The sequence below is a fragment of the Mustelus asterias genome, chromosome 14 (genome assembly GCF_964213995.1).
Source record: "Mustelus asterias chromosome 14, sMusAst1.hap1.1, whole genome shotgun sequence".
In the NCBI taxonomy this organism is placed as follows: domain Eukaryota; kingdom Metazoa; phylum Chordata; class Chondrichthyes; order Carcharhiniformes; family Triakidae; genus Mustelus; species Mustelus asterias.
In genome coordinates, this window is record NC_135814.1 from 21,705,586 (window position 1) to 21,730,801 (window position 25,216).

Below are 25,216 nucleotides of genomic sequence, written 5' to 3' on the forward strand. Positions count from 1 at the left end.
TTTGAACTGTGGGTGCACAGCTCCAGTCAAGGACAAAATTGTGCTCGGCTGTGATAACTTTTTTTTAAAACACTGTTTCGTGGAATGACCGTTTTGTGTTGCTCTTGAGAAGGATGTGGTGAGCTGCCCTCTTGAACAAGTCCTGTCACATCACGAGCACAACAGGAGTTACAATCGTCAGGAAAAATTGCAGATATTAGAAGAGAAAAACCAGACAGAAAAATAAAACAACACAATAAACTACGGGCGGCACGGTAGCACAGTGGTTAGCACTGTTGCTTCACAGCTCCAGGGACCTGGGTTCGATTCCCGGCTTGGGTCACTGTCTGTGTGGAGTTTGCACATTCTCCTCGTGTCTGCCTGGGTTTCCTCCGAGTGCTCCGGTTTCCTCCCACAGTTCAAAGATGTGCGGGTTAGGTTGATTGGCCATGCTAAAATTTCCCTTAGTGTCCTGAGATGCGTAGGTTAGAGGGATTAGCGGGTAAATACCTAGGGATATGGGGGTAGGGCCTGGGTGGGATTGTGGTCGGTGCAGACTCGATGGGCCGAATGGCCTCTTTCTGTACTGTAGGGTTTCTATGATTCCATTCCATGATATTTAGCTGACGTAACCAGAGCAGATGAGCAAGTCAAAAGGTCTTTGAAAGGTACGAGTCAGTGAAGTAAATGGCCAATGTAAAACTTTGAGTATTGGCATTATCCGACAAAAATGTTAAATACTTTCCCCCCAAAAAATCAGTAACTTCATTTGGAATATTCTTTCTATTTTCAGAAAGTTGATTGCAGAATGGAATAGTTTGAAAAGTAGATTTGGAACAAAGAAATCACAGTGTTCAAATCCCACAGTGGTAATTTGCAAAATAAATCCAATATGTTTGGTAACTTGTGGGTTTGCATCAGAAAATGAGCACAAAAGCTGCTGGACTGTAGGTTCAGTTTATTCACTGATGTTCTTCTGGGAAGCAAACTTGCCGCCACTATCCAATTTGGCCTTCAAGCAACTCCAGTTGATTCTTAATGCCCTCCCGGCAACTGAAGGTGAATAATAAATAATGGTTTGTCAGTCACAATTCCCAAGAATAATTTTTTTAAAAAGGGGACATTTTACTGTCACTTGTTCCTCCAGTGTCCAAGATGAGATGAAAATAAACAATTACAAAAATATTCAATTTCAGACAACCTTGGGATTAAAAATGCAGAATCTGCAATTTCTCAAATTTAAACGTACTTGGAAATTTCCTTCAACTCCAAAACAAGTGAAAACATGCAACGAATTTTTAAACTTGAGGGAAATTTAAATTTTCATGCGTCTTGCCTTTTGCATCAGTTATTAATAATTACATGTTTGGGAGCTTAAAAATAAAGAATGTTGACAGCAACGCAGATTGCATGGCGTCCAGTGTTTCATGAAAGTCAGCAGGAGAATACTGAATCATTGTTTGCAGATTATAAAGTAAAATGTCATTAAAAACACAGAGTAACATAAAAGTAAATAAAAATATAGTTCTATGTCGCTTTTGGATAACGTAATTCACAATCACTCAGAAAACAAGTTAGATAATATTTCAGCTGTTGAAAACTTACTTGTTCCGCCTCCTGGGCTGGTTAGAAGCAGGGAAGGATGTGGCGTCTCAATACTTTTATGTAGTGTAGCTACTGCAATTATTTTCCGTTTATGGATGCAAAGTTTTGTCAAATCTTCATCAGCTTTGACATCCTCTGCTGTTCTTTGTTTCACAGTTGCTCCAGGATCAAAAGTGAACACCTAAGCAAGAAAACATTTCCGTTACTAGAGTTCCAAATTTAGTGTTAGATTTGCTATTGAACGCAAAGTAAAAAGTAAATTACTCAGGGACATCATCACTTTATATGACATATAATTTTGTACAACCATTCAGGCAATCTTCCCCCACTCTAGTGCAGATACACTTGTGTTATTTATTTAATTCATTTGACGGGATGTGGGCGTCACTGGCTAGGTTAGCATTTATTGCCCACCCTAGTTGCCCTTCAGTAGGTGGTGGCAAGCTGCTTTCTTGAACCACTGCAGTCCCTGAGTTGTAGGTACACACACAGCGCTGTTTTTGAGGGAGTTGCAGGATTTTGACCCTGTGACAGTGAAAGAACGGCGATATATTTCCAAGTTAGGATGGTGAGTGACTTGGAGAAAAGGTGGTAATGTTTCCAGGTATCTGCTGCTCTTGTCCTTCTGGATGGCAATGGTCGTGGGTTTGGAAGGTGCTGTCAAAGGAACCTTGGTGAATTCCTGCAGTGCATTTTGAAGGCGGACATACGGCTGCCACTGTTCGTCAATGGAGGAGGGAGTGAATGTTTGTGGAAGGGGTAGCAATCAAATGGGCTGCTCTGTTCTGGATGCTGTCAAGTTTCTTGAGTGTCATTGGAGCTGCACTCATCCAGGCAAGTGGAGAGTATTCCATTACACTCCTGACTTCTGCCTTGTAGATGGTGGACAGGCTTTGGGGGAGTCAGGAGGTTAGTTACTCACCACAGGATCTCTAGCCTTTGAACTGATCTGACAGCCATAGTATTTATATGGCTAGTCTAGTTCAGTTTGTGGTCAATGTTAACTCCCAGGATGTTGTGGTGGGGGATTCAACAATGGCAATGCCATTGAATGTCAAGGGGCAATGGTTAGATTATTTCTTATTGGAGAGAGTCATTGCCTGGCATGTGTGTGGTGCAAATGTCACTTGCCATCCCATGCCTGGATATTGTCCAGGTCTTGCTGTATTTGGGCATGGCTGCTTCAGTGTAAAACACCTCCATTTTTTTTAAACCATCAAACACATCTCAGCGGTTGTAAGCAGTGTGTAGAAATAGACAAATCTTTCACCCAACAGCTGTAAACTAATAACTTCCTGTTGACCAAAAGAAATCTAGAATGCTTTTCTGCTAAGTATCAACCAACTAAAGTGGAATTACACAATCTGTAAAAACAGATTGAGACAGATTTGTCACAGATACCCACACTCAATTGGCACATTTACTCCAAAGGGGACTAGGTTAGAGGAAACATCAACAGTTTGCTTGAATGGTAACTTTGTATGTGGACTGAAGCTCTTGTTTTAAAACAGTAAGAATAACCACTTGTATACTATGTAATTTAATATTTTTCCTTGGCAATGCAGCTTTGACATTCAAATAGGATTATACCAAAGCAGTGCAAAAGTTGATGCTCATGTCCACTTGTAGGACAGGTACACCAAAATGCTAGTTATTCTGAGCTTGAAAGTCACGACTTGTAGCAAACAAGATATCAATAGCAGTCATAAGTAAAGTTCTGTGACATTTGAAGCAAATCTTAAAGCTGGAAACTGCCTTTGAACTGAGACCAATGATGTATCAGTTAAAATCTGAGGACTTGGACTGATGACAAAAATATACATTTATTGGTTGAAGAAATAGGTCATTTTTGAAACTAGAACTTCATGAAAAACTCAATCTTTTGAAGCGCTTCTACAAGAATTGAGAAATGTAGATTAAAAGACTGCAGTAAAATACTAAAATACAGCAAAAACAAATACTGCATAGATAACAATCAACTGCTGTCAACAATGGTAAAGCAAGATTCCAGCTCACAACAAGGTCTTATAACCAAATAATAAAACATTATGAAGTTCTTAATTAGAGGGTGCCCCTGGATCTTTCACATCATGATGGACAGACTTCAACTCATATTTCTATGTGCAGATTGGATAAAGGTTTGTAAAGATGCATTGAAAAATATCAATAATTGCTCATATTCCAGTGAGCACTGTACTTTCTGCATGGATAATTGTAAACTATTTGATCATAAAATGACACTGTTATTGTTTTTGTACTTCTTCCTGACTGGAAAAGTTGACTGTCCAACAGATCTTCATGGACATAATCAAGGTTGCTCCGCGTTCAGTCGCTAAGAGATGTGATGATGAGAGACAGGGCTTCCATTTCCAATTATTACTTGCGACCCAATCTTGGGTTTGTGCTGTCTCCTTATTAATCTGACAATACGGAAGATGCATTTACAATAAAATGTTACCACATCCAGTAACTATGGAGGTGACATATAAATACAGCGTCTGGTCTAATTATCTGAGCTACACAGACAAGTTGTAGAGGAAACTCTGGGGCCTATTTGGACACAGTTGGTACATAATATGCAAAATATTTGGATTTGTAACAGATAATTAAACTTTTACACCTTTGGTATGGTTACTGTGTGATAAATGTATTTAATTAGCTGTCAAAGATTAGAAATATTTCCAATGTTTTATTACCTTCGAAAGAATAAGAGGACACTCCAAGCCACATTTGCAAGTTCCATCGGTAAGCAGATATGTTTTAACCTGCTCAATGCAGGCTAACACCGAGCCACTCGGACTAAAGACAAAAGGAAAAGCAAAGATATTGTAAAATTCTACATATAATAGTCACTACAAAGCTGTATGATGAGCTAGTTCAACAGTTCCAAGAATCAAAATGAGAGCATGAAATCCGTTGCTTCCATGCTAACTACTGTCACATCTAAAAATAACTATATTTGAGAATCCAGACTTAACCCTTCTCTGAAAAATCAACAATTAATTTTGATATTTCAACAAAATGAGCCACAACACTTTGTCATGAATAGCAAAGTATACTTGGAGTTATGTAACAAATTTTTAAAAAAGTCTTACATGAAGTTTTCAAACAGAAATCAGAGGCCAAAATAGGTTTTGAGGGAACTTTAGAAGTTGACAAAATGTGTAGAGATGAAGGGGGCTGGAAAAAGAATTCCAGAATATAGGCTGAAATGATAAAGCTCTGCCATTAAAAGAGAGGGGCATGAACATGCTGCAGATTAGAGTTAGAAAAGAGGAGATTGAGAGTATGGACACAGAGCAATAGAAACTTGCAGTGGTTAGGTAGAATAAAGAAAGAGAAGCAAGGACAGCTTATAAACAAAATGAACTGGAAACAGGGAGATCGATCAGAGCATGGGAAGATAGATAAATTGGACGGGACATGCAATTGAATTTTTTGATGATGTAATGGAGAAGGTTGATGAAGAGAATGCAGCGGATGTTGTCTATCTGAATTTTTAAAAAGTGTTTAACAAAGTACCACAGGAACAGAGGGGCCTGGGGGTGCATCAGCATCGATCTTTGAAGATGACTGGTTGACAATGTATGTGGAATCTTGAGTTTCATCAATCTCGACATCAAGCAGGGAGGTTACACTGAACCTTTATAAAGGTTCAGTGTAACCTTTAGTGGAGTACTGCATCAAGTTATGGTCACGACACTTTAGGCGGGATGAGAGTCATTGAAAAGATCCAGTAGAGACCTACCTTAATGTTTTCAGGGATTGGGAGGACCAGGCCGGGGGAGGGGGGGGGGGACGGTTTAGTTAAAACGTTAGTGTCCTCTGTTTGAACAGAGGGAAGTACGATAGGATGAGGGCTGAATTGGCTAAGGTGGACTGGAAGAGCAGACTGGTAGGTAGGACAGCTGAGGAACAGTGGAGGATTTTTAAGGAGATCCTTTTCAGTACTCAGCAACAATATATTCCGGTGATAAAGAAGGACTGTAAGAAAAGGGATAACCAGCCGTGGATAATGAAGAAAATTAAGGAGAGTATTAAATTAAAGACCGATGCGTACAGAATGGCCAAAAATAGTGGAGAATCGGAAGATTGGGAAAATTTTAAGAAACAACAAAGAACGACTAAGAAAGCGATAAAGAAAGGGAAGATAGGTTATGAAGCTAGGCTAGCTCTAAATATAAAAAATGATAGTAAAAGCTTTTACAAATATATAAAAAGGAATAGAGTGGCAAGAGTGAATGTTGGACCCTTGGAGGACGAGAGGGGGGATTTAATAGTGGGAAATGAGGAAATGGCTGAAACTTTAAATAAGTTTTTTGTGTCGGTCTTCATGGTGGAGGACACAAATAGTTTACCGAATATTAACGATAGAGGGTTGATAGGAGGAAAGGTACTCAATACAATTAATGTTACCAGGGAGGCAGTGCTTGGTCGACTAATGGGACTGAAGATGGACAAGTCTTCTTGTCCAGATGGAATGCATCCCAGGGTACTGAAAGAAATGTCAGAGGTAATAGCGGATGCATTAGTGGGTATTTATCAAAATTCGTTGGATTCTGGGGTAGTGCCGGCAGATTGGAAAACGGCTAATGTTACGCCACTGTTTAAAAAAGGAAATAGACAAAAGGCGGGTAACTACAGGCCGGTTAGCTTAACGTCTGTAGTTGGGAAAATGCTGGAATCCATCATTAAAGAAGAAATAGCAGGCCATCTGGATAAGAATGGTTCGATTAAGCAGACGCAGCATGGATTCATGAGGGGAAAGTCGTGCTTGACGAATTTGTTGGATTTTTATGAAGATATGACTAGTGCGGTTGATGAAGCGGAACCGGTGGATGCGGTGTTTTTAGATTTCCAAAAGGCGTTTGATAAGGTGCTTCACAAAAGGTTGCTGAAGAAGATTGGGTCACATGGAGTTGGGGATAGGGTGTACGCGTGGTTTGGGGATTGGCTATCCGACAGGAAGCAGAGTCGGAATAAATGGGTGCTTTTCTGGTTGGCAGATGGTAACTAGTGGCGTGTCGCAGGGATCGGTACTGGGGCCTCAACTATTTACCATTTATATAGACGATCTGGAGGAGGGGACTGAGTGTAGGGTAACAAGGTTTGCAGACGACAAGCAGAGATGTCTTGCTACATCTGTACAGGGTTGGTGAGGCCGCAGCTGGAATACTGAGAGTATTGGTCCCCTTATTTGCGGAAGGATATATTGGCCTTGGAGGGAGTGCACAGAAGGTTCACCAGGTTGATACCAGAGATGAGGGGTGTTGATTATGAGGAGAGACTGAGCAGATTGGGTTTGTATTCGTTGGAATTTAGAAGGCTGAGGGGGGATCTTATAGAGACCTATAAGATAATGAAGGGGCTGGATAGGGTAGAGAGGGAGAGATTCTTTCCACTTGGAAAGGAAACTAGAACTAGAGGGCACAGCCTCAAAATAAAGGGGGGTCAGTTTAGGAGGAACTTCTTCTCTCAGAAGGTGGTGAATCTCTGGAATTCTCTGCCCACTGAAGTGGTGGAGGTTACCTCGTTGAATATGTTTAAATCACGGATAGATGGATTCCTGATCGGTAAGGGAATTAGGGGTTATAGGGATCAGGCGGGTAAGTGGAACTGATCCACTTCAGATCAGCCATGATCTTATTGAATGGCGGGGCAGGCTCGAGGGGCTAGATGGCCTACTCCTGCTCCTATTTCTTATGTTCTTATGTTAGAAAAGTTGAGGTTGTTTTCCTTGGAGCAAAGGAGATCGAAGTGAAAATTCCTAGAAGTGAACAAGATTATGACAGGTTACAAAGAATAGGGAACACAGATTGAAGACTTAGGGCAAGAGATTCAGAGGGAAACGTGAGGAAGAACGTTCTTACACAGCGAGTGGTAATAACCTGGAACTTAATGCCCATGAGGGTAGTGGAAGCGGAAACAAACAATGCTTTCAAAAGGAAATTGGATGAGCACTTGAAGAAAATAAACCTGCAAGGCTACAGGGATGAGGTGGGCGAGTATGACTGATTGGATTACTCCATGGATAGCCAGTATGGACTGGAGGGGCTAAATGGTCTCCTTCATTAATTACTATGCAATATAAAGTTCTAAGTCAGTTCCAACTTAAAAGGATATAGTTGTCTACAAAGTTGATACCAAATCTGTAGAATGTAATGGATAAGTGTCCAAAACTTCAAACAATGTTTAAATAGCGCAAATCACCTGAACCAATAACAAGGAAAAAAAAGTTCATTCATTTATCAACTCATGATAAGGAGGAATCTATTCCCTCTCCACCTTCAATATCACACCAGGTAAAGCAAGTTGAATTCGTGCAGTGTGAAGTTATCCCTATTCATTTTCTCGACAAATTCTTCCTATTCGCCGGTCAATCGTCCTTTTGAAAATTCCAGATGATTGCAGTTCTATGTTACCTTCTTGTCTGCACAACAGATGCACTCCAGTTTCATTCATGCTAAATGCAAAAAAATGGACCTGTTCTTGACCTTATACCAAACAATTATTTGCATGTACATCAGTGCTGCTAGTGTGAACTTATGACAGCCACTTGTCCACTGATTTCAGAGCACAAAATCATTGTGGTGATTTGTGAAGCAAACCCACAATTACTACAACCTCTTGGATTTAGCTTAGCCAGAAGTCTTCTGCCCATTCCCCCCTCTCTTGTTGACAAATCATTCAGCTACCTTGGTCTTGCTCTCTGTCACCTAATTGATAAAGCATTATTTCCACTTAAAAAAACAAAATCTTTCGGGGTATGTGCGCATTACTAGCTAGGCCGACATTTACTGCCCATCCCCAATTACCCTTGATAAGGTAGTGGTCAGCCACCTTCTTGTCAGGATGATTTGGAGCGAACTTGCAGGTAGTGCTGTTCCCATGCATCCGACATCCTTGTCCTTCTAAATGGTAGAGGTCACAGGTTTGAAATGCTGTCAAAGGAGCCTTTGCAAGTTGCTGTAGTGCACCTTGTACTACACACTACTGCCACTGTGCATCAGTGGTGCAGGAAGAGAATGTTTGGTGGTGGATGGGATGCAAATGAAGCAGGCTGCATAGTACTGGATGGTATCAAGCTTCTTTAGCGTTATTGGAGTTGCATTCATTTAGGCAAGTGGAGTGTATTCCGTCACACTCCTAACTTGTGTATTATAGATGGAGGACAGACTTCAGAGAGTCAGGAGGAGAGTTACCCTCTACAGATTCCCAGCCACTAACATAGCTACAGAACTTGTGTTGCAAGTCCAGTTCAGTTTCTGGTCACTGGTAACACCCCAATGCCATTGAATGTCAAGGGAAGATGGTTAGATTCCCTCGTCCTGGAGGTGTTCATTGCCTGGCACTTGAGAGACACACAAATGTTATTTGCCACTCATCAGTCCAAGCCTGAAGACTGCCCACCCCTACTTCAATATCTGAGTCATCATAAATGGTGAACATTGTACAATCATCAGCGAACATCCTTACTTCTGACCTCAGGATGGAAGGAAGATCATTGATGAAGCAGCTCAAGATGGTTGGGCCTGAGGACACTATCCTGAAGTCCAGCCATGTTTTGATCTTAGAAGATTGACCTCCAACCACCACACAACCATCTTGTTTTGTGCTAGGGTATGACTCCAACCAATGGTGAGTTTCCCCCCAATTCCCATTGATTTCAGTTTTGCTCGGACTTGTTGATGCCACACTCAGTCCAATGCTTGAGGTCCAGGGCAATCAATTTCACCTCACCTCAAATTCAGCTCTTTTGCCCATGTTTGAAACAAAGCTGTAATAGCTTCAGGAGCTGGGTGGCACTGTCAGAACCCAAACTGAATGTGAATGGGGAGGTTATTGCTGAGTAATTGCTGCTTGATAGCACTCTTAACATCTCCTTCCATCATATGCGGATGATCGAGATTAGACTGATGGGTGATAATTGGTTGGGTCGGTCTTGTCCTCCTTTTTGGACAGGACTTAGTTGGGCAATTTTCCACATTGCAAGCTAGATGTGAGTGTTGTATCTGGACTGCAACACCTCGACTAAGGACAAGGCTGGCTCTGGAGCACAAGTCTTCAGCACTATTGCCGGAATGTTAAGACCCACAACCTTTGTAGTATTTTTTAGAAGATTAAGAGATGATTTAATTGAAGATTTCAAGACGTTAAGGGAAACAGATGGAATAGCAAGACAGAGACTATTTCCCCTGGGTAGGGAGTCTCGGACTAAAGGGTATAGATAAAATTTAGAGTCAGGCTTCTCAGGAGAGAAATTTGGAAACACTTCTACACCAAAAGTTGGGTGAAGTTTTGAACTCTATTCCATAAAAGACACTTGATGCTCGATCAATTGTTAATTTAAATCAGAGTTTGATAGACTTTTCCTAATCCATGGTACTTGGGGATACAGGACAAGGCAGATACATATATAGTTAAGTGGCAGTTCAATCAATTAGGGGCGGCACGGTGGTACAGTGGTTAGCATTGCTGCCTCACAGCGCCAGGGACCAGAGTTCGATTGCCAGCTTGGGTCACTGTCGATGTGGAGTTTGCACATTCTCCCCGTGTCTGCGTGGGTTTCCTCCTACCAGGCCAAAGATGTGTGGGTTAAGTTGATTGGTCATGCTAAATTGCCCCTTAGTGTCAGGGGACTAGCTAGGGTAAATGCATGGGGTTATGGGGATAGGGGCTGGATGGGATTGTGGTCTGTGCAGACTCGATGGGCCGAATGGCCTCCTTTTGCACTGTAGGGATTCAATGAATCATGACCTCATTGAATGGCAGAACAGGTTCAAGGATAGAAATGGCCGATTTCTGTTCCTATGTTCTTAGGACAGGACTCTATGAGACACTGCTACTTCCTCCCAAGCTTTCTGAAAGAAGCGCAACACCACTCTGTAAAATGTTAAGGCATATTGCTGATTCTAGGAACGGACTGATCCTCAACAAAGTAGTTTTGCGTGTCTGGTGGAGAGAGCAGCATGGAACGAGGCTGGTGCAATAGCCAACATAAAAATCTAATTCAGCATTTCATGCTTGGCATCGTGAAATATGAGGAAGCCATATGGCAAACTAAACTACTTTGATGATATAAATTGTGCCATGGATTATCTTTGATAACAGTTGGCTGGTCACCTTTTTGGTCCAGTCAAAAGACCAGAAAAATAGTAAGCGTGACAGTCAGTGAAAAGCAAGGCAACTCTAAAATTATCAGGTGGTAAATTTGTTTAAATGGGAATAAAAGAAAACATCAGAATGATAATACAAAGCTCATTAATTTACAGAATTATATTTTAAATAAAACTTGTGATTTTATGATGGGCAAGCATAAAACAATTAAAAGTAAAATAATTGGCTTGCTTGATTAACCCACTCTGATCAACATGTGTCAGCTTGGTTCAATAGTTGTATCACTAGAGTAATAACGTCATGCATTTGAGCTGCACTGAGGACTTGAAAGAATCATTTTCACTGACACTATGGTATAGCATTGGTAGATAATTGCATTGCTGGAGGTACCACCTTTTAACGGAGATAAAACATAGAAAAGCACAAACAGGCCCTTCGGCCCACAAGTTGCGTTGAACAATTTCCTTACCTTCTAGGCTCATCTAGAACCCTCTATCTTCCTAACCTTTGTGAACCTATCTAAAAGTCTCTTAAAAGACTCAATCGAATCCACTTCCACCACCACTACCGGCAGCCGATTCCACGCACCCACCAGCCTCTGAGTGAAAAACTTACCCCTAACATCTCCTCTATACCTACTCCCCAGCACCCTAAACCTGTGGCCTCTCGTGACAACCATTTCAGCCCTGGGTAAAAGCCTCTGAGAATCCACTCTATCAATACCTCTCAACATCTTATACACCTCTATCAGGTCACCTCTCATCCTTCGCCTCTCCAAGGAGAATAGACCTAGCTCTCTCAACCTATCCTCACAAGGCATACCACTTAACCCCAGCAACATCCTCGTAAATCTCCTCTGCACCCGTTCTATGGCTTCCACATCATTAGATATTATGGAGATACGGTTTTATAGAGATATGGAGACTAGATTTAATATCATTTGTTCAGCTGGATGTGAAAGATGCCATAGAAGAAGAATAATAGGTAACTTCTTCCTATTTGCTGACCAAGACTTAGCCCTCAACAACATCAGCAATACAAAATAAATTGTCATTCAGCTCCAAGCTGTATGTGGATTGTTACTGTGGATAGATTAGCCTACAGAACAATAGTGACTCCACTTTTGAAGCAATTAATTGGCATTGAAGCACTTTGGGATAAAGAAATGAAGTGTTTTAAATGCAAGTTGCTTCTTTCTAGAGTGGAAGAGGTCGATCAAAGAGAGGAACTTGTTTTAAAAATCCTTCAACCATGTAAAATATCTCATTTTAGAGTTTAAAGCAGTTGCATTACAGCATAAATGGTATTTACTAAAGCATTTGTTACATCTTCTGACTGAAGATGCAATTGCATACATCTTGATATGTACAAATAGATATTTCAAAAATGTACGTACAAGTGTGAGTTGAGAATATCAAAGCAGTATATCCAATTCTTTAAATGGAAAAGAATCTCAGTGGTGCATGCATCGTAATCAGTAATTTGGATAGGTTCAACAATCCCACCAATGCCATGAAAAGGTTTTAAATAAGTCAAGAAATCTACTGTATAATAAATTATAATCTTAGAAGCAATGAGGTTTCTTTCAGAGTAAACTTTCTAGATTCCAGCTCTTCTCCGAAACTATATTCCTTCTTACAATCTCTGTAATTTATCAGTAACTATCTTCTATCAAATATGTTAGTCCCTTCTCACCTACAACTGGCGGTTATTCACGAAGACCAATCTTCTCACCCTTAACCCTCACCCTGATGTGTTGTGATCCTCTGGTTAAATCATCATCAGTCAGTTCTTCCCTCAAAGGGGAGAGCAGTCCATGGTCATCTGGGATGCCAACACTAATATTTTATAACAACACTAAAGAGAGTGAGTTGCAAAATTCTCTCATGGGTAAATTAAACTGGGCATCATACTGTTCCTCAGGATGCATCATTCTTATTTCCTTCTGAATTTCGCTACTTTCTGTATTACACTTCAAACATATCATTGAAAAAGTGAATTCTGCTTTCAGTCCTTAATTCTGGCAGTTCATTTCCTGTTGCAGAACATACTCGCATAATGTGCCACCACACCAATGTTCTCATATATTCGGTTTTTTAAATCAAAGTTGAGGGTTTGAATTTCTCCTCAGTTTCAATTCAAACTTCTATTATAGTTGCATGGCGTACTGCAAGAGCATCATGGATTGAAAAAAAACATGTTATCTAAATGGTCAGAGATTGCCGAGCTCTGAGATGCAAAGATTGTCCCACTGTATGAATCTTATGCTTCCTGCCAAAACAGACCATTTCACATTTTTCCACCTTATATTCTATTTGCCATATCTTTGCCCACTCACTTGACCGATCTATATCCCTTTGCAGCTTCCTTACCTCCTCTACACAATTTACTTTCCTGACTATCTTGTGTCATTAGCAAATTTAGCAACCACACCTTTGGTCCCTTCATTCCAGTCATTTGGATAAATTGTAAAAAGTTAAGGCCCCAGCACTGATCCCTGTGGCACACCACTTGCTACATCTAGCCAACTAGAAAACAACCCATTTATGCCTACCCTTATGCAAGTACAGCATGTAATTAGGAAAGATAATGGAATGTTATTGTTTGTTGCAAGAGGAATTGAATGCAGAAGTACAGAAGTCATGCTTCAGTTATATAGGGCCTTGGTGAGACCACATCGGGAGTAGTGTGTAAAGTACTGGTCTCTTTACCCAAGGAAGGATGCAAGTGCATTGGAAGCAGTTCAGATGATGTTTATTAAGACCAATACCTGGAATGGACAGGTTGTCTTATGAGGAAAGGCTGAACAGGCTAGGCTTGTACATGCTGGAGTTTAGAAGAATAATGTTTATAAATTAGAGCAACTTTAAAATTAATCTTGTCCATTAATAGCCTCCTGCAGCAGTACATTTATGATCTAAATTATTAACCATCAAGAACACTATTCACTTGTGTGTCATGGTACTATTGATACTGAAGTAGTGACTTATGTTTCAGTTTTAGCTCAGTGATAAAACTATGTTTGAGATTCAAGGTCTACCTCAGGATCTGAGCACAATGTAGACTGACACTCCAATGCAGTGCGGAAAGAGTGCAGAATCATTGCATGTGCTGCCTTTTGGATGAGAAATTAAACTGCATCCTTGCCTGTTGTCTCTCAGGTGGATTTAAAAAACATAAATTGGCTTCAATACAGAGAAAGTGTAACCTTCCACACTTCTGTGCTAACACATTTCTGAACTTGTGCTGTATTGGTCCATGACAATTTTTTTCTGCTGGCATCATGTTACTCTGAAAGAATTCTCCCTACATTTCTGCTCAACACACAAGACTGTTGAATACTGGTATGCCAATTATTACCACAAAACAATATTATGCTACCGTTAACTGGAACCAGACAATCTATTTGATAGATGGTCTGCTATCAAAATGATTGCTCAGAAATCAGACGCATTCTTCAAGAGAGTAAGACAGAAACAGGAACATACAGACAAACTTTACCCTACCTTTCATGATCTCAGGACATCCCAAAGCGCTTTATCGCCGATGAAGTACTTTTGAAACATTTCCACTGGTGTAATGTAGGTGCATTGGCCATTCTAAATTTCCCCCAGTGTACCTGAACAGAGTGTGGCAACTAGGGGATTTTCACAATAACTTCACTGCAGTGTTAATGTAAACCTACTTGTGACACTAACAAATAAACTTTCAACTTTTTGTTCAGAAAACGTTAAAAAGGTGAGAAACATAACTAAGAATGTTTCCCTCCAGATTTCCAAAACCGTATTTTGCAGGTCTTCAAATGATACCCATTAATTCTTCTCTCTACAAGTCTAGTGATGCACTGCCAAGGTCTCATGATCTTAAGGCCATTCTTTTCAATGAAATTTTGGTGCAGATAATAAATAAATAGCATGGAAAAGAAGTCATTGGTGGGAGTAGTTATAGGCCCCTGAATGGCAGCTACACTGTCAGGTAGAATATAAACCAATAAATAATGAAAGTTAAGAAAGATACTGCAATATTTTTCTGCCTAAGACTGCAACAAACTGCAAAAGTCATGAATGTAGCCCAATCCATCACACAAACCAGCCTCCCATCCATTGACTCTGTCGACATTTCCCACTGCCTTGGCAAAGCCACCTGCATAATTAAGGACTCCACAGACCCTGGACATTCTCTCTTCCACCTTCTTCCGTCAGGAAAACGATACAAAAGTCTGAGGTCATGTACCAATGTCTCAGGAACAGCTTCTTCCCTGCTGTCATCAGACTCTTGAATGGACCTACCTCGCATTAAGTTGATCTTTCTCTGCATCTTAGCTATGACTGTAACACTAAATTTTGCACTCTCTCTCGTTTCCTTCTCTATGAACGGTATGCTTTGTCTGCACAGCATGCAAGAAAAAATACTTTTCACTGTATATTAACACATGATGATAAATAAATCAAATCAAAAAATAATTGTGGGTGGCTTTGATCTTTATATTGATTGGACAAATCAAATTGTCAAAGATAGCCTCAAAGATGACTTCATAAAAGATACCTCAGACAGTTTCTTACAACAATATGTTCTGGAAACTATTTTAGACTCGGCAATGTGCAATGAAGCAAGATTAATTAATGACCTCATAGGAAAGGATCCTGTTGGTCAGGGTGATTATAGCATGATGAATTTCACATTCAGTTTGAGGGCGAAAATCTTGGATCTGAAACTAGTGTCTTAAATTTAAATAAGGGCAATTACAAGGGTACAAAGACAGAATTGGCTATATTGGACTGGGAAAATAGTAGGGATAGCCAGTTAAGGACATATTTATTAACTCTCAAACAAAACGTATTCCTCTGAGAAAGAAAGATCGTACAAGGAAGACATGCCGACATAGCTAACTAAGGAAGATTGGGATATATCAAAGTGAAAGAAAAGGCATACAATGCTGTGAAGATTAGTGGTAGGCTAAAAATGTTTAGTAACTAGCAAAGGAAGAGTAATAAAAGGGAGGAATTAGAACATGAGAGTAATCTAGCAATGACTTGGATGAAGGGACAAGTGCACTGTAGTCAAATTTGCAGATGATACAAAGACAGAAATGAAAGAGGGATCAGGATATTTAATTCGATGATCAGCCATGATCAAAATGAATGGCGGAGCAAGATTAAAGGTCCGAATGGCCTACTCCTGCTTCTAGTTTCTATGAAAGCAAGTGGTAAGGAAACACAAAATCTGCCAAAACATATAGGTAGGTTAAGTGAGTGGGCAAAATTTAGGAGATGGAATATAATGTGGGAAATGTGCAGTTGCTCATTTGGCAGTAAGAACAGAAGAGCAGAATATTAATTCTGAGACAACAAAATCCTGGAGTAAAGTCGTGTATGAATCACAAAAAGTTAGCATGCAGGTACAGTAAGTTAGTAGGAAGGCAAATGGAATGTTAACCTTCGTTGCAAAGGGGATGGGATATAAAAGTGGGAGATCTAGCTATAACTGTACAGGGCATTGGTGAGAGGGCACCTGGAGTACTGCGAACAGTTTTAATCTCCGTTGTCATATCCCAGTATATTATGAACTTTGTCAATTTTGGTGTCACATTATGGCATGAACATATGAAATGCCAACAGATTAAGATGAACAAAATAAAAAGAGTGACGTATGTTGATAACTAATGCAGAGAATAAGCAGTTTGGAGAATATTTTTTAAAAAAGGTTAAGGGAACAGCCAAAAACAAATTGTGCACCTCTCAATTTTAACCTTGAGTATTTGAGTTCTAAAGATAATCTTCTGGAACTGGTGCCTTGGTGAGATCCTGAACGGAATAAGTACAAAGGTAGTCCTTTGCTTACTGTTTGTGCCAATTCCCCATCATTTGGGGTGCAATTCAGGAAAGTCAGGGGGCAGAGTTGAATATGGTTGCCATCACAAAGGAGACAGTGCTAGAGAAACTAAAAGGTCTGAAAATTGATAAATCTCCGGGCCCAGATGGGCTACATCCTAGAGTTCTAAAGGAGATAGCTGAAGAAATAGTGGAGGCGTTAGTTATGATCTTTCAAAAGTCACTGGAGTCAGGGAATGTCCCAGAGGATTGGAAAATCGCTGTTGTAACCCCACTGTTCAAGAAGGGAACAAGAAAAAAGATGGAAAATTATAGGCCAATTAGCCTAACCTCAGTTGTTGGCAAAATTCTAGAATCCATCGTTAAGGATGAGATTTCTAAATTCTTGGAAGTGCAGGGTCGGATTAGAACAAGTCAGCATGGATTTAGTAAGGGGAGGTCGTGCCTGACAAACCTGTTAGAGTTCTTTGAAGAGATAACAAATAGGTTAGACCAAGGAGAGCCAATGGATGTTATCTATCTTGACTTCCAAAAGGCCTTTGACAAGGTGCCTCACGGGAGACTGCTGAGTAAAATAAGGGCCCATGGTATTCGAGGCAAGGTACTAACATGGATTGACGATTGGCTGTCAGACAGAAGGCAGAGAGTTGGGATAAAAGGTTCTTTCTCAGAATGGCAACCGGTGACAAGTGGTGTCCCGCAGGGTTCAGTGTTGGGGCCACAGCTGTTCTCTTTATATATTAACGATCTAGATGACGGGACTGGGGCATTCTGGCCAAGTTTGCCGATGATACAAAGATAGGTGGAGGGGCAGGTAGTATTGAGGAGGTGGGGAGGCTGCAGAAAGATTTAGACAGTTTAGGAGAGTGGTCCAAGAAGTGGCTGATGAAATTCAACGTGGGCAAGTGCGAGGTCTTGCACTTTGGAAAAAAGAATAGAGGCATGGACTATTTTCTAAACGGTGACAAAATTCATAATGCTAAAGTGCAAAGGGACTTGGGAGTCCTAGTCCAGGATTCTCTAAAGGTAAACTTGCAGGTTGAGTCCGTAATTAAGAAAGCAAATGTAATGTTGTCATTTATCTCAAGAGGCTTGGAATACAAAAGCAGGGATGTACTTCTGAGGCTTTATAAAGCACTGGTTAGGCCCCATTTGGAGTACTGTGAGCAATTTTGGGCCCCACACCTCAGGAAGGACATACTGGCACTGGAGCGGGTCCAGCGGAGATTCACACGGATGATCCCAGGAATGGTAGGCCTGACATACGATGAACGTCTGAGGATCGTGGGACTATATTCATTGGAGTTTAGGAGGTTGAGGGGAGATCTGATAGAAACTTACAAGATAATGAACGGCTTAGATAGGATGGACGTAGGGAAGTTGTTTCCATTAACAGGGGAGACTAGGACGCGGGGGCACAGCCTTAGAATAAAAGGGAGTCACTTTAGAACAGAGATGAGGAGAAATTTCTTCAGCCAGAGAGTGGTGGGTCTGTGGAATTCATTGCCACAGAGGGCTGTGGAGGCCGAGACGTTGAGCGTCTTCAAGACAGAAATTGATAAGTTCTTGATTTCTCGAGGAATTAAGGGCTATGGGGAGAGAGCGGGTAAATGGAGTTGAAATCAACCATGATTGAATGGTGGAGTGGACTCGATGGGCCGAATGGCCTTACTTCCGCTCCTATGTCTTATGGTCTTATTACAAGGGTAACAGAGTTTGGTAATTTGCATAAAAAGTTGAGTCAATTCCAAAGTCGGCTGCAGCATTGAGATGCGGACAGTTTCTGTTCTTCCTGCATCACTTTTCTGTAACTACTTGCACAAGCTTCGTTGACAGAAAGAATTTCAGGTCTCCCTCCACTCACCTCCGAATGCTGACAGCCTGGAACCAACAGTTGTCTGTGATTCAAGTAACACAAATGCCGAGGACGTTGTTGGAGGATATGCTATCCTCATCTCAAACTATTTTTTCATATACTGGCCTAGATAGAGGTGGGTGAATTTTGTGCAGGCTGGCAATGGGACAGGGAGAAACCCAGCTGAAAAATAATTGGACAGAAAGCCTCATCTGCAGACATTTCATAAGTGACAGAAAATTCCAGCAACACAAGTTAAACCTCTTATGGAGACCAGGACTGATCAATATACAGGCTCCTTATTTAAAAAACACTGATTTTATATTTAGCTAGAGAAAAATGTATTCTCGTTAATGGAGTTAAGTAGGGAAGAATTCAGTGAATGCATGTCAATTCCTCCAGCAAATGCCTGGATCTGCAAGACTGCCATATTTTGAATGTACTGACGCAGCTGCAAATTAAAATCTATAAAATTCAGCTCACACTTCAATTACATGTTTTTTCAGATGATCCTGCATAGCACTTCGCAACACTTCACCAATATTCAGAAAAATAAACTTCGCTGGACCTGACTGGTTTTCGGAAGGTTGAAGTTGAGCTGAAGCATTGCTGGAACTACATAACATCAGGATAGTTACTTTGGATAATCAAAACAACTCAACTTGAGGCTTTCAAGTGTAAGTTGATACGGATTCAGGACTGGCACATTCCTGTCAGGATGAAGGATAAGTATGGCAAGTTTTGGGAACCTTGGATAACGAGAGATAAAGAGAAAAAGGAAGCATTTGTCAAGGTTAGGAGGCTGGGAACACATGAAGCAAGTGTGGAATACAAGGAAAGTCGAAAGGAACTTAAGCAAGGAGTAAGGGGAGTTAAAAGAGGTCACGAAAAATCATCGGCCAGCAGGATGAAGGAAAATCCCAAGGCGTTTTATACATATATATATATATAAGAGCAAGAGGGTAGCCAGGGAGAGGGTTGGACCACTCAAGGACAGGGGGAGGAATTTATGCGTGGAGCCAGAGGAAATGGGTGAGGTATTAAATTACTTTGCATCAGTATTCACCAAAGAGAAGGACTTGGTGGATGATGAGTCTGGGAAAGGGTGTGTATAGTTTGAATCATGTTGAGATCAAAAAGGAGTTGGTATTGGGGTTCTTGAGAAATATTAAGGGAGACAAATCCCCAGGGCCTGATGGAATATACCCCAGAATACTGAGAGAGGCAAGAGAGGAAATTGTTGGGGCCTTGAGAGAAATCTTTGTATCCTCACTGGCTACAGGGGAAGTGATGATGTATATGCTCTGTTTGTGAACAGAATTCCCACTCACCTGAAGAAGGGGCTTGGAGCTCCGAAAGCTTGTGTGGCTTTTGCTACCAAATAAACCTGTTGGACTTTAACCTGGTGTTGTTAAACTTCTTACAGGGGAAGTCCCAGAGGACTGGAGAATGGCCAATGTTGTTCCTTTGTTTAAGAAGGGTAGCAAGAATAATCCAGGTAATTACAGGCCGATGAGCCTTACGTCAGTGTTAGGGAAATTATTGGAGAGGATTCTTCGAGACAGGATTTACTCCCACTTGGAAATAAGTGGACATATTAGCGAGAGGCAACATGGTTTTGTGAAGGGGAGGTCGTGTCTCACTAACTTGCTCGAGTTTTTCGAGGAAGTGACAAAGATGATTAATGAGGGTAGGGCAGTGGATGTTGTCCACATGGACTTCAGTAAGGCCTTTGAGAAGGTCCCTCATGGCAGACTGGTGCAGAAGGTGAAGTCGCATGGGATCAGAGGTGAGCTGGCAAGGTGGATACAGAACTGGCTCGGTCATAGAAGACAGAGGGTAGCAGTGGAAGGGTGCATTTCTGAATGGAGGGCTGTGACAAGTGGCGTTCCTCAGGGATCAGTGCTGGGACCTTTGCTGTTTGTAATATATATATAAAAAAATAAATGATTTTGAGGAAAATGTAACTTGTTTGATTGGTAAGTTTGTGGAAAACACAAAGGTTGGTGGATTTGCGGATAGCGATGAGGACCATCAGAGGATACAGCAGGATATAGATCAGTTGGAGACTTGGGTGGAGAGATGGCAGATGGCATTTAATCTGGACAAATATGAGGTAATGCATTTTGGAAGGTCTAATACAGATAGGAAATATACAGTAAATGGCAGAACCCTTAAGAGTATTGATAGGCAGCGGAATCTGGGGTACAGGTATACAGGTCACTGAAAGTGGCAATGCAGGTGGAGAAGGTAGTCAAGAAGGCATACGGCATGCTTGCCTTCATTGGCTGGGGCACTGAGTTTAAAAATTGGCAAGTTATGTTGCAGTTTTATAGAACCTTAGTTAGGCCGCACTTGGAATATAGTGTTCAATTCTGGTCGCCACACTACCAGAAGGATGTGGAGGCTTTGGAGAGGGTACAGAAAAGATTTACCAGGATGTTGCTTGGTATGGAGGGCATTAGCGATGAGGAGAGGTTGGATAAACTTGGTTTGTTCTCACTGGAACGACGGAGATTGAGGGGCATCCTGATAGAAGTCTACAAGATTGTGAGGGGCATGGACAGAGTGGATAGTCAGAAGCTCTTTCCCAGGATCGAAGAGTCAATTACTAGGGGGCATAGGTTTAAGGTGCGAGGGGCAAAGTTTAAAGGAGATCCACGAGGCAAGTTTTTTTTTTACACAGAGGGTGGTGGGTGCCTGTAACTTGCTGCCGGGGGAGATAGTGACTTATAAGGGGCGTCTTGACAATTACATAAGTAGGATGGGAATAGAGGGCTATGGTCCCCGGAAGGGTAGGGGGCTTTAGTTCAGTCGGACAGCATGGTAGGTGCAGGCTTGGAGGGCCGAAGGGCCTGTTCCTGTGCTGTAATTTTCTTTGTTCTAACTCCAAACATATTAACTATTGCTATGGAGCACTTAAAAGACCCCGTAGCAAAAAATAAAACTATCTGACTTTAAATTTAGCATGAATATATATATAAAAACTCCCAAACACTATTTTTGGGAGCTGTGCAAAAAAGTTTGTAATGGGTGGCATGACATAATGGAACCTTTTTGAACGTTTTTTTCAGTAAGATGCAAAGGCATCAACAATGCACACAAGAAGCTATTGTTGCAAGGGTCTAGTTACTGTTATGATGCAGCAGTCAGTCTTCTAAAATTTTGCATTGGTCCGGAAAGCTAGTTTTCAGCCATCAAATTCATTTGGAAAAAAACAAAGTTGACCTCAAATGAGTTGGTTGGAGTTCAGGCTGAAAATATTTGAATAATTTTATTATAACAATGCAGAAATACACAAGTCCTTGCTGGCCTTGAGATCCCCGTCGCCTAACAAGCTCTCCCAGAATGCTGTGGTGTCTCGTCCACGACACAAATTTAACTTGGGAGCCAAGCCAGTTAAAAGTAGCAAACTATTTGACTGTGAGGAATATTACAGCCATGGTGATATTGTCCTCTTTCGACATCTACACATGGGTAGCAAAGAAACAATTGTGAATGACTCCCATTGATCTTGGCACAGATCAGATGTGTTCCTACTTCTGTCCTGATTGAGATTCATTAACTCAGCACAGTGCAGGAAATTGAAGTTTGAACCCTGCAAAAAGTTTGGAGTAAGTTTGTTCCTTGCATAACCCGCCTCCCTGAAAGATGATGAGGGGCTGCAACAACTATTTCCATTACTTTTGCGACTTTAATGTAAAAATGTCCCTGGGTACTTCGAAAGGAATAAAGGAAAATGAATTTTGAACCAGGAAAAGCGCAGGTGTGTCACATGGTGCAGCTATCCACAGAGCGGCTCTCTTGAAAAGGTTTACTGTACTTGTTAATAGATCTTCTAGCCTCTTGTGAAACAAACTGAATTAGCACAATAGTCATATCAGCTCAAACCACAGTGACTTCCTGACTCATCCTGACCAACCTACCATCTTAATCTTGTGAGATAAATGTCTAATTCATAGTTGATATTAATATTTCAGAGGTAATGTTTAATTCTTGGAAAACTGTTGTGAAGACAAGGTTATATATTAATGGTTTGGACAAGGGAATGAAACGTATTATCTCCAAATTTGCATATGATGCAAAGAAGGGTGGATGAGTGAGCTGTGAGGAGGATGCAGAGATGTTTCAGCATGATTTGGACATGTTGGGTGAATGGGCATATGCAGGGCAGATGCAGTATAATGGGGAGAAATGTGAGGTTACCCACTTCGGTAGCAAAAATAGGAAGGCAGATTAGTTGAATGAGTGTAAATTGAGAGAGGCGGATACTCAATGAGACCTTGGTGTCCTCGTGCATCAGTCGCTGAAAGTAACCGCGCAGGTACAGCAGGCAGTAAAGAAGGAAAATGCATGTTGGCCTTCATATCGAGAGGATTTGAGTATCGGAATAGGGATCTTTACTGCAATTGTACAGGGCGTTGGTAAGGCCACACCTGGAGTATGTATTTTTGATGTCCTAATCTGAGGAAGGAAGGCTACAGAGGGATTGCAGCGAAGGCTTACCAAGCTGATTCCTGGGATAGCAGGGCTGTCATACAAGGAGAGATTAAGTTGGTTATGATGATATTCTTCAGAGTTTAGAAGATGAAAGGGGATCTCATAGGAACTTATAAAATTCTAACAGGATTAGACAGGGTAAATTCAGAAAGAATGTTCCCAATGGTGGGGGAATCCAGAACTTGGCTGTCATAATTTGAGGATTAGGGGTAAACCTTTTAGGACTGAGATGAGGAGAAATTTCTTCACCCAGAGAATGGTGAATCTGTGGAAATCACTACCACAGAAAGTAGTTGAGGCCAAAGCGTCGTGTGATCTAAGGAGGAAGTAGAAAAAGCTCTTGAGGCGAAAGGAATCAAGGGATATGGGGAGGAAAGCAGGTTCAGGGTATTGAATTTGATGACCAGCATGATCACAATGAATGGTGAAGCAGGCTCGAAGGGCTAAATGGCTTACTCTTGCTTCTATTTTCTATATATGTTTCTATGTAACTAAAATGCTGGGATTTAGAGTTTGTCAGAACATCAAAAGAAAAAAGCAGGATTTTCTTAAGGTTAACATACAGGTTCAGCTGGCAGTTAGGAAGGCAAATTCAATGTTAGCATTAATTTCGAGAGAGCTGGAATACTAGAACGGTGATGTACTGCTGAGGCTGAATGGTGCTCTGGTCAGACCCCATTTGAAGTGTTCTGGGTAATTTTGGGCTTCATGCCTGGGGAGGGATGTGCTGGCCTTGCAGGGGGTCCAGGGGAGGTTCACAGGAATAATCCCAGGAATGAGGGGTTTGTCATAAGAGGAGCAGTTGAGGAGTCTGGGTCTAGACTTGATGGGAGTTTAGAAGGACGAGGGGGGGATCTAATTGAAACTTACAGAATACTGAGAGGCCTAGATAGAGTGGATGTGGGGAGGATGTTTCCACTAGTGGGAAAGACTAGAACTCGAGGGCACAACCTCAGAGTGAAGGGACGCTCCTTTAAAACGGAGATGAGGAGGAATTTCTTCAGCCAGAGAGTGGTGAATCTGTGCAACTCATTGCCACAGAGGGCTGTGGAGGCCAGGTCATTGAGTGCCTCAAATACAGAGATACATAGGTTTTTGATCAATAAGAAGATCAAGGGTTGCAGGGAAATGGCAGGAGAATGGGGATGGGAATCATATCAGCCATGATTTAATGGCAGAGCAGACTCGATTGGCCGAATGGTCTAATTCTGCTCCTTTGTCTAATGGTCACTTATGTTTGTTTAATAGGGTCAGAATCGGAGAGTTGGAGCCATAAAACAGCAGTTGGGCTTACTCAGTTAAGTCTATAATCCTTGCAAAGAAGTGCAGTCAGAGAGATGCTTTGTTTTGGGAGTTAGAGTTAAATTAGTTTAAAAGCATTTAGTGAATCCTGAAAGGCTACGTTGCCATGAAGATGGGTGGAGCTGAAGAAGGTCTTCAGGTTTCAAGTTGTGTGTGTTTGTATCAAGAGTGGGTTGGTTGCAGTTTGGACCTAGTGTGGCTTGCAGCTCACAGAGGTGCCTTGGAAGCTGTTAGCAGACTCCAAGCAGTTAGTGCTCAGAGAAGTCCCAGGGGAAGGAGAAGGTGGCAGGTGACTGGTTTTGTGCCAGGCAGTTAGGGTCCAGAGAAGCTGAGGAGCCATATATAGCTTGGGGCAATCAGGAGACTGGAGAAACCCAGGGCAGTGTGCAGTGAGTGGTCTGCAAAAGAGCTAGAATTGTGCTGGGAATTAGAGGTGGGAGCACAGCTTTGCGAATCCTGTGGAAGAGAGTCTCAAGAGGAGAGATGAATCATCGGGAGGTGAGCAGTTATTGAAGCAGTCCAACTCTTGCGGCTTTTGAGGGAATTCAGAAGCTAGATCTTTTAAAATGATGAGTTGAAATCCCTTGTGGGGGAGATGAAGTTTTACCGATATTTTCTGATTCACAAAGGTCACTGACATTTGGGTTGGTTGCTGAGAAATCTGCATCCTGGTCGCATCTACCATTTAATGTGCAGTGTGATGTGTTTGACCACAGTTTGGCTATTAATTCATATTTACCTCATGCTAATTCTGAATGTTAGAGTAAACGATAAATATTGCAGACGGTTTTATTTTTCTGACTTTGTATAGTAAAGTTTGTGCCATTTCTTTAAAATGCCTGGAATCTTGTGTCTTTATTCTCCTTGCGGATAACTGAGATTTCAAACATTGCCTGCTTAAACAAAATGTTACTGCTCCCGAACTGGATTATAACACTTGCCATTCTTACCAACTCAAATTCTTATCCTCCCAGAGCTCCCCAGCTATGCCAAGGTTACGTGCATCACAATCGAGCCAAAAATTATC

The 25,216-nt window shown here is 41.3% G+C and overlaps 1 protein-coding gene across 7 annotated transcripts in view; it reads right to left on the reverse strand.

Annotated features, from left to right (window-relative positions):
- Positions 1 to 25,216, reverse strand: part of mbd5 (methyl-CpG binding domain protein 5) — a 215,736-nt gene that overhangs the window by 77,406 nt on the left and 113,114 nt on the right. For all 7 annotated transcript variants that reach the window (XR_013499496.1, XM_078227995.1, XM_078227996.1 and 4 more), the window contains exons 3-4: positions 4,281 to 4,383; positions 1,585 to 1,765 (exon numbers count right to left, since the gene is read on the reverse strand). Coding sequence is in view for 6 of the 7 variants with exons in the window: in XM_078227995.1 (XP_078084121.1) it covers positions 1,585 to 1,765; positions 4,281 to 4,383 (284 nt within the window). In the remaining variant the exon portion in view is untranslated. The remainder of the gene's footprint in view (positions 1 to 1,584; positions 1,766 to 4,280; positions 4,384 to 25,216) is intronic.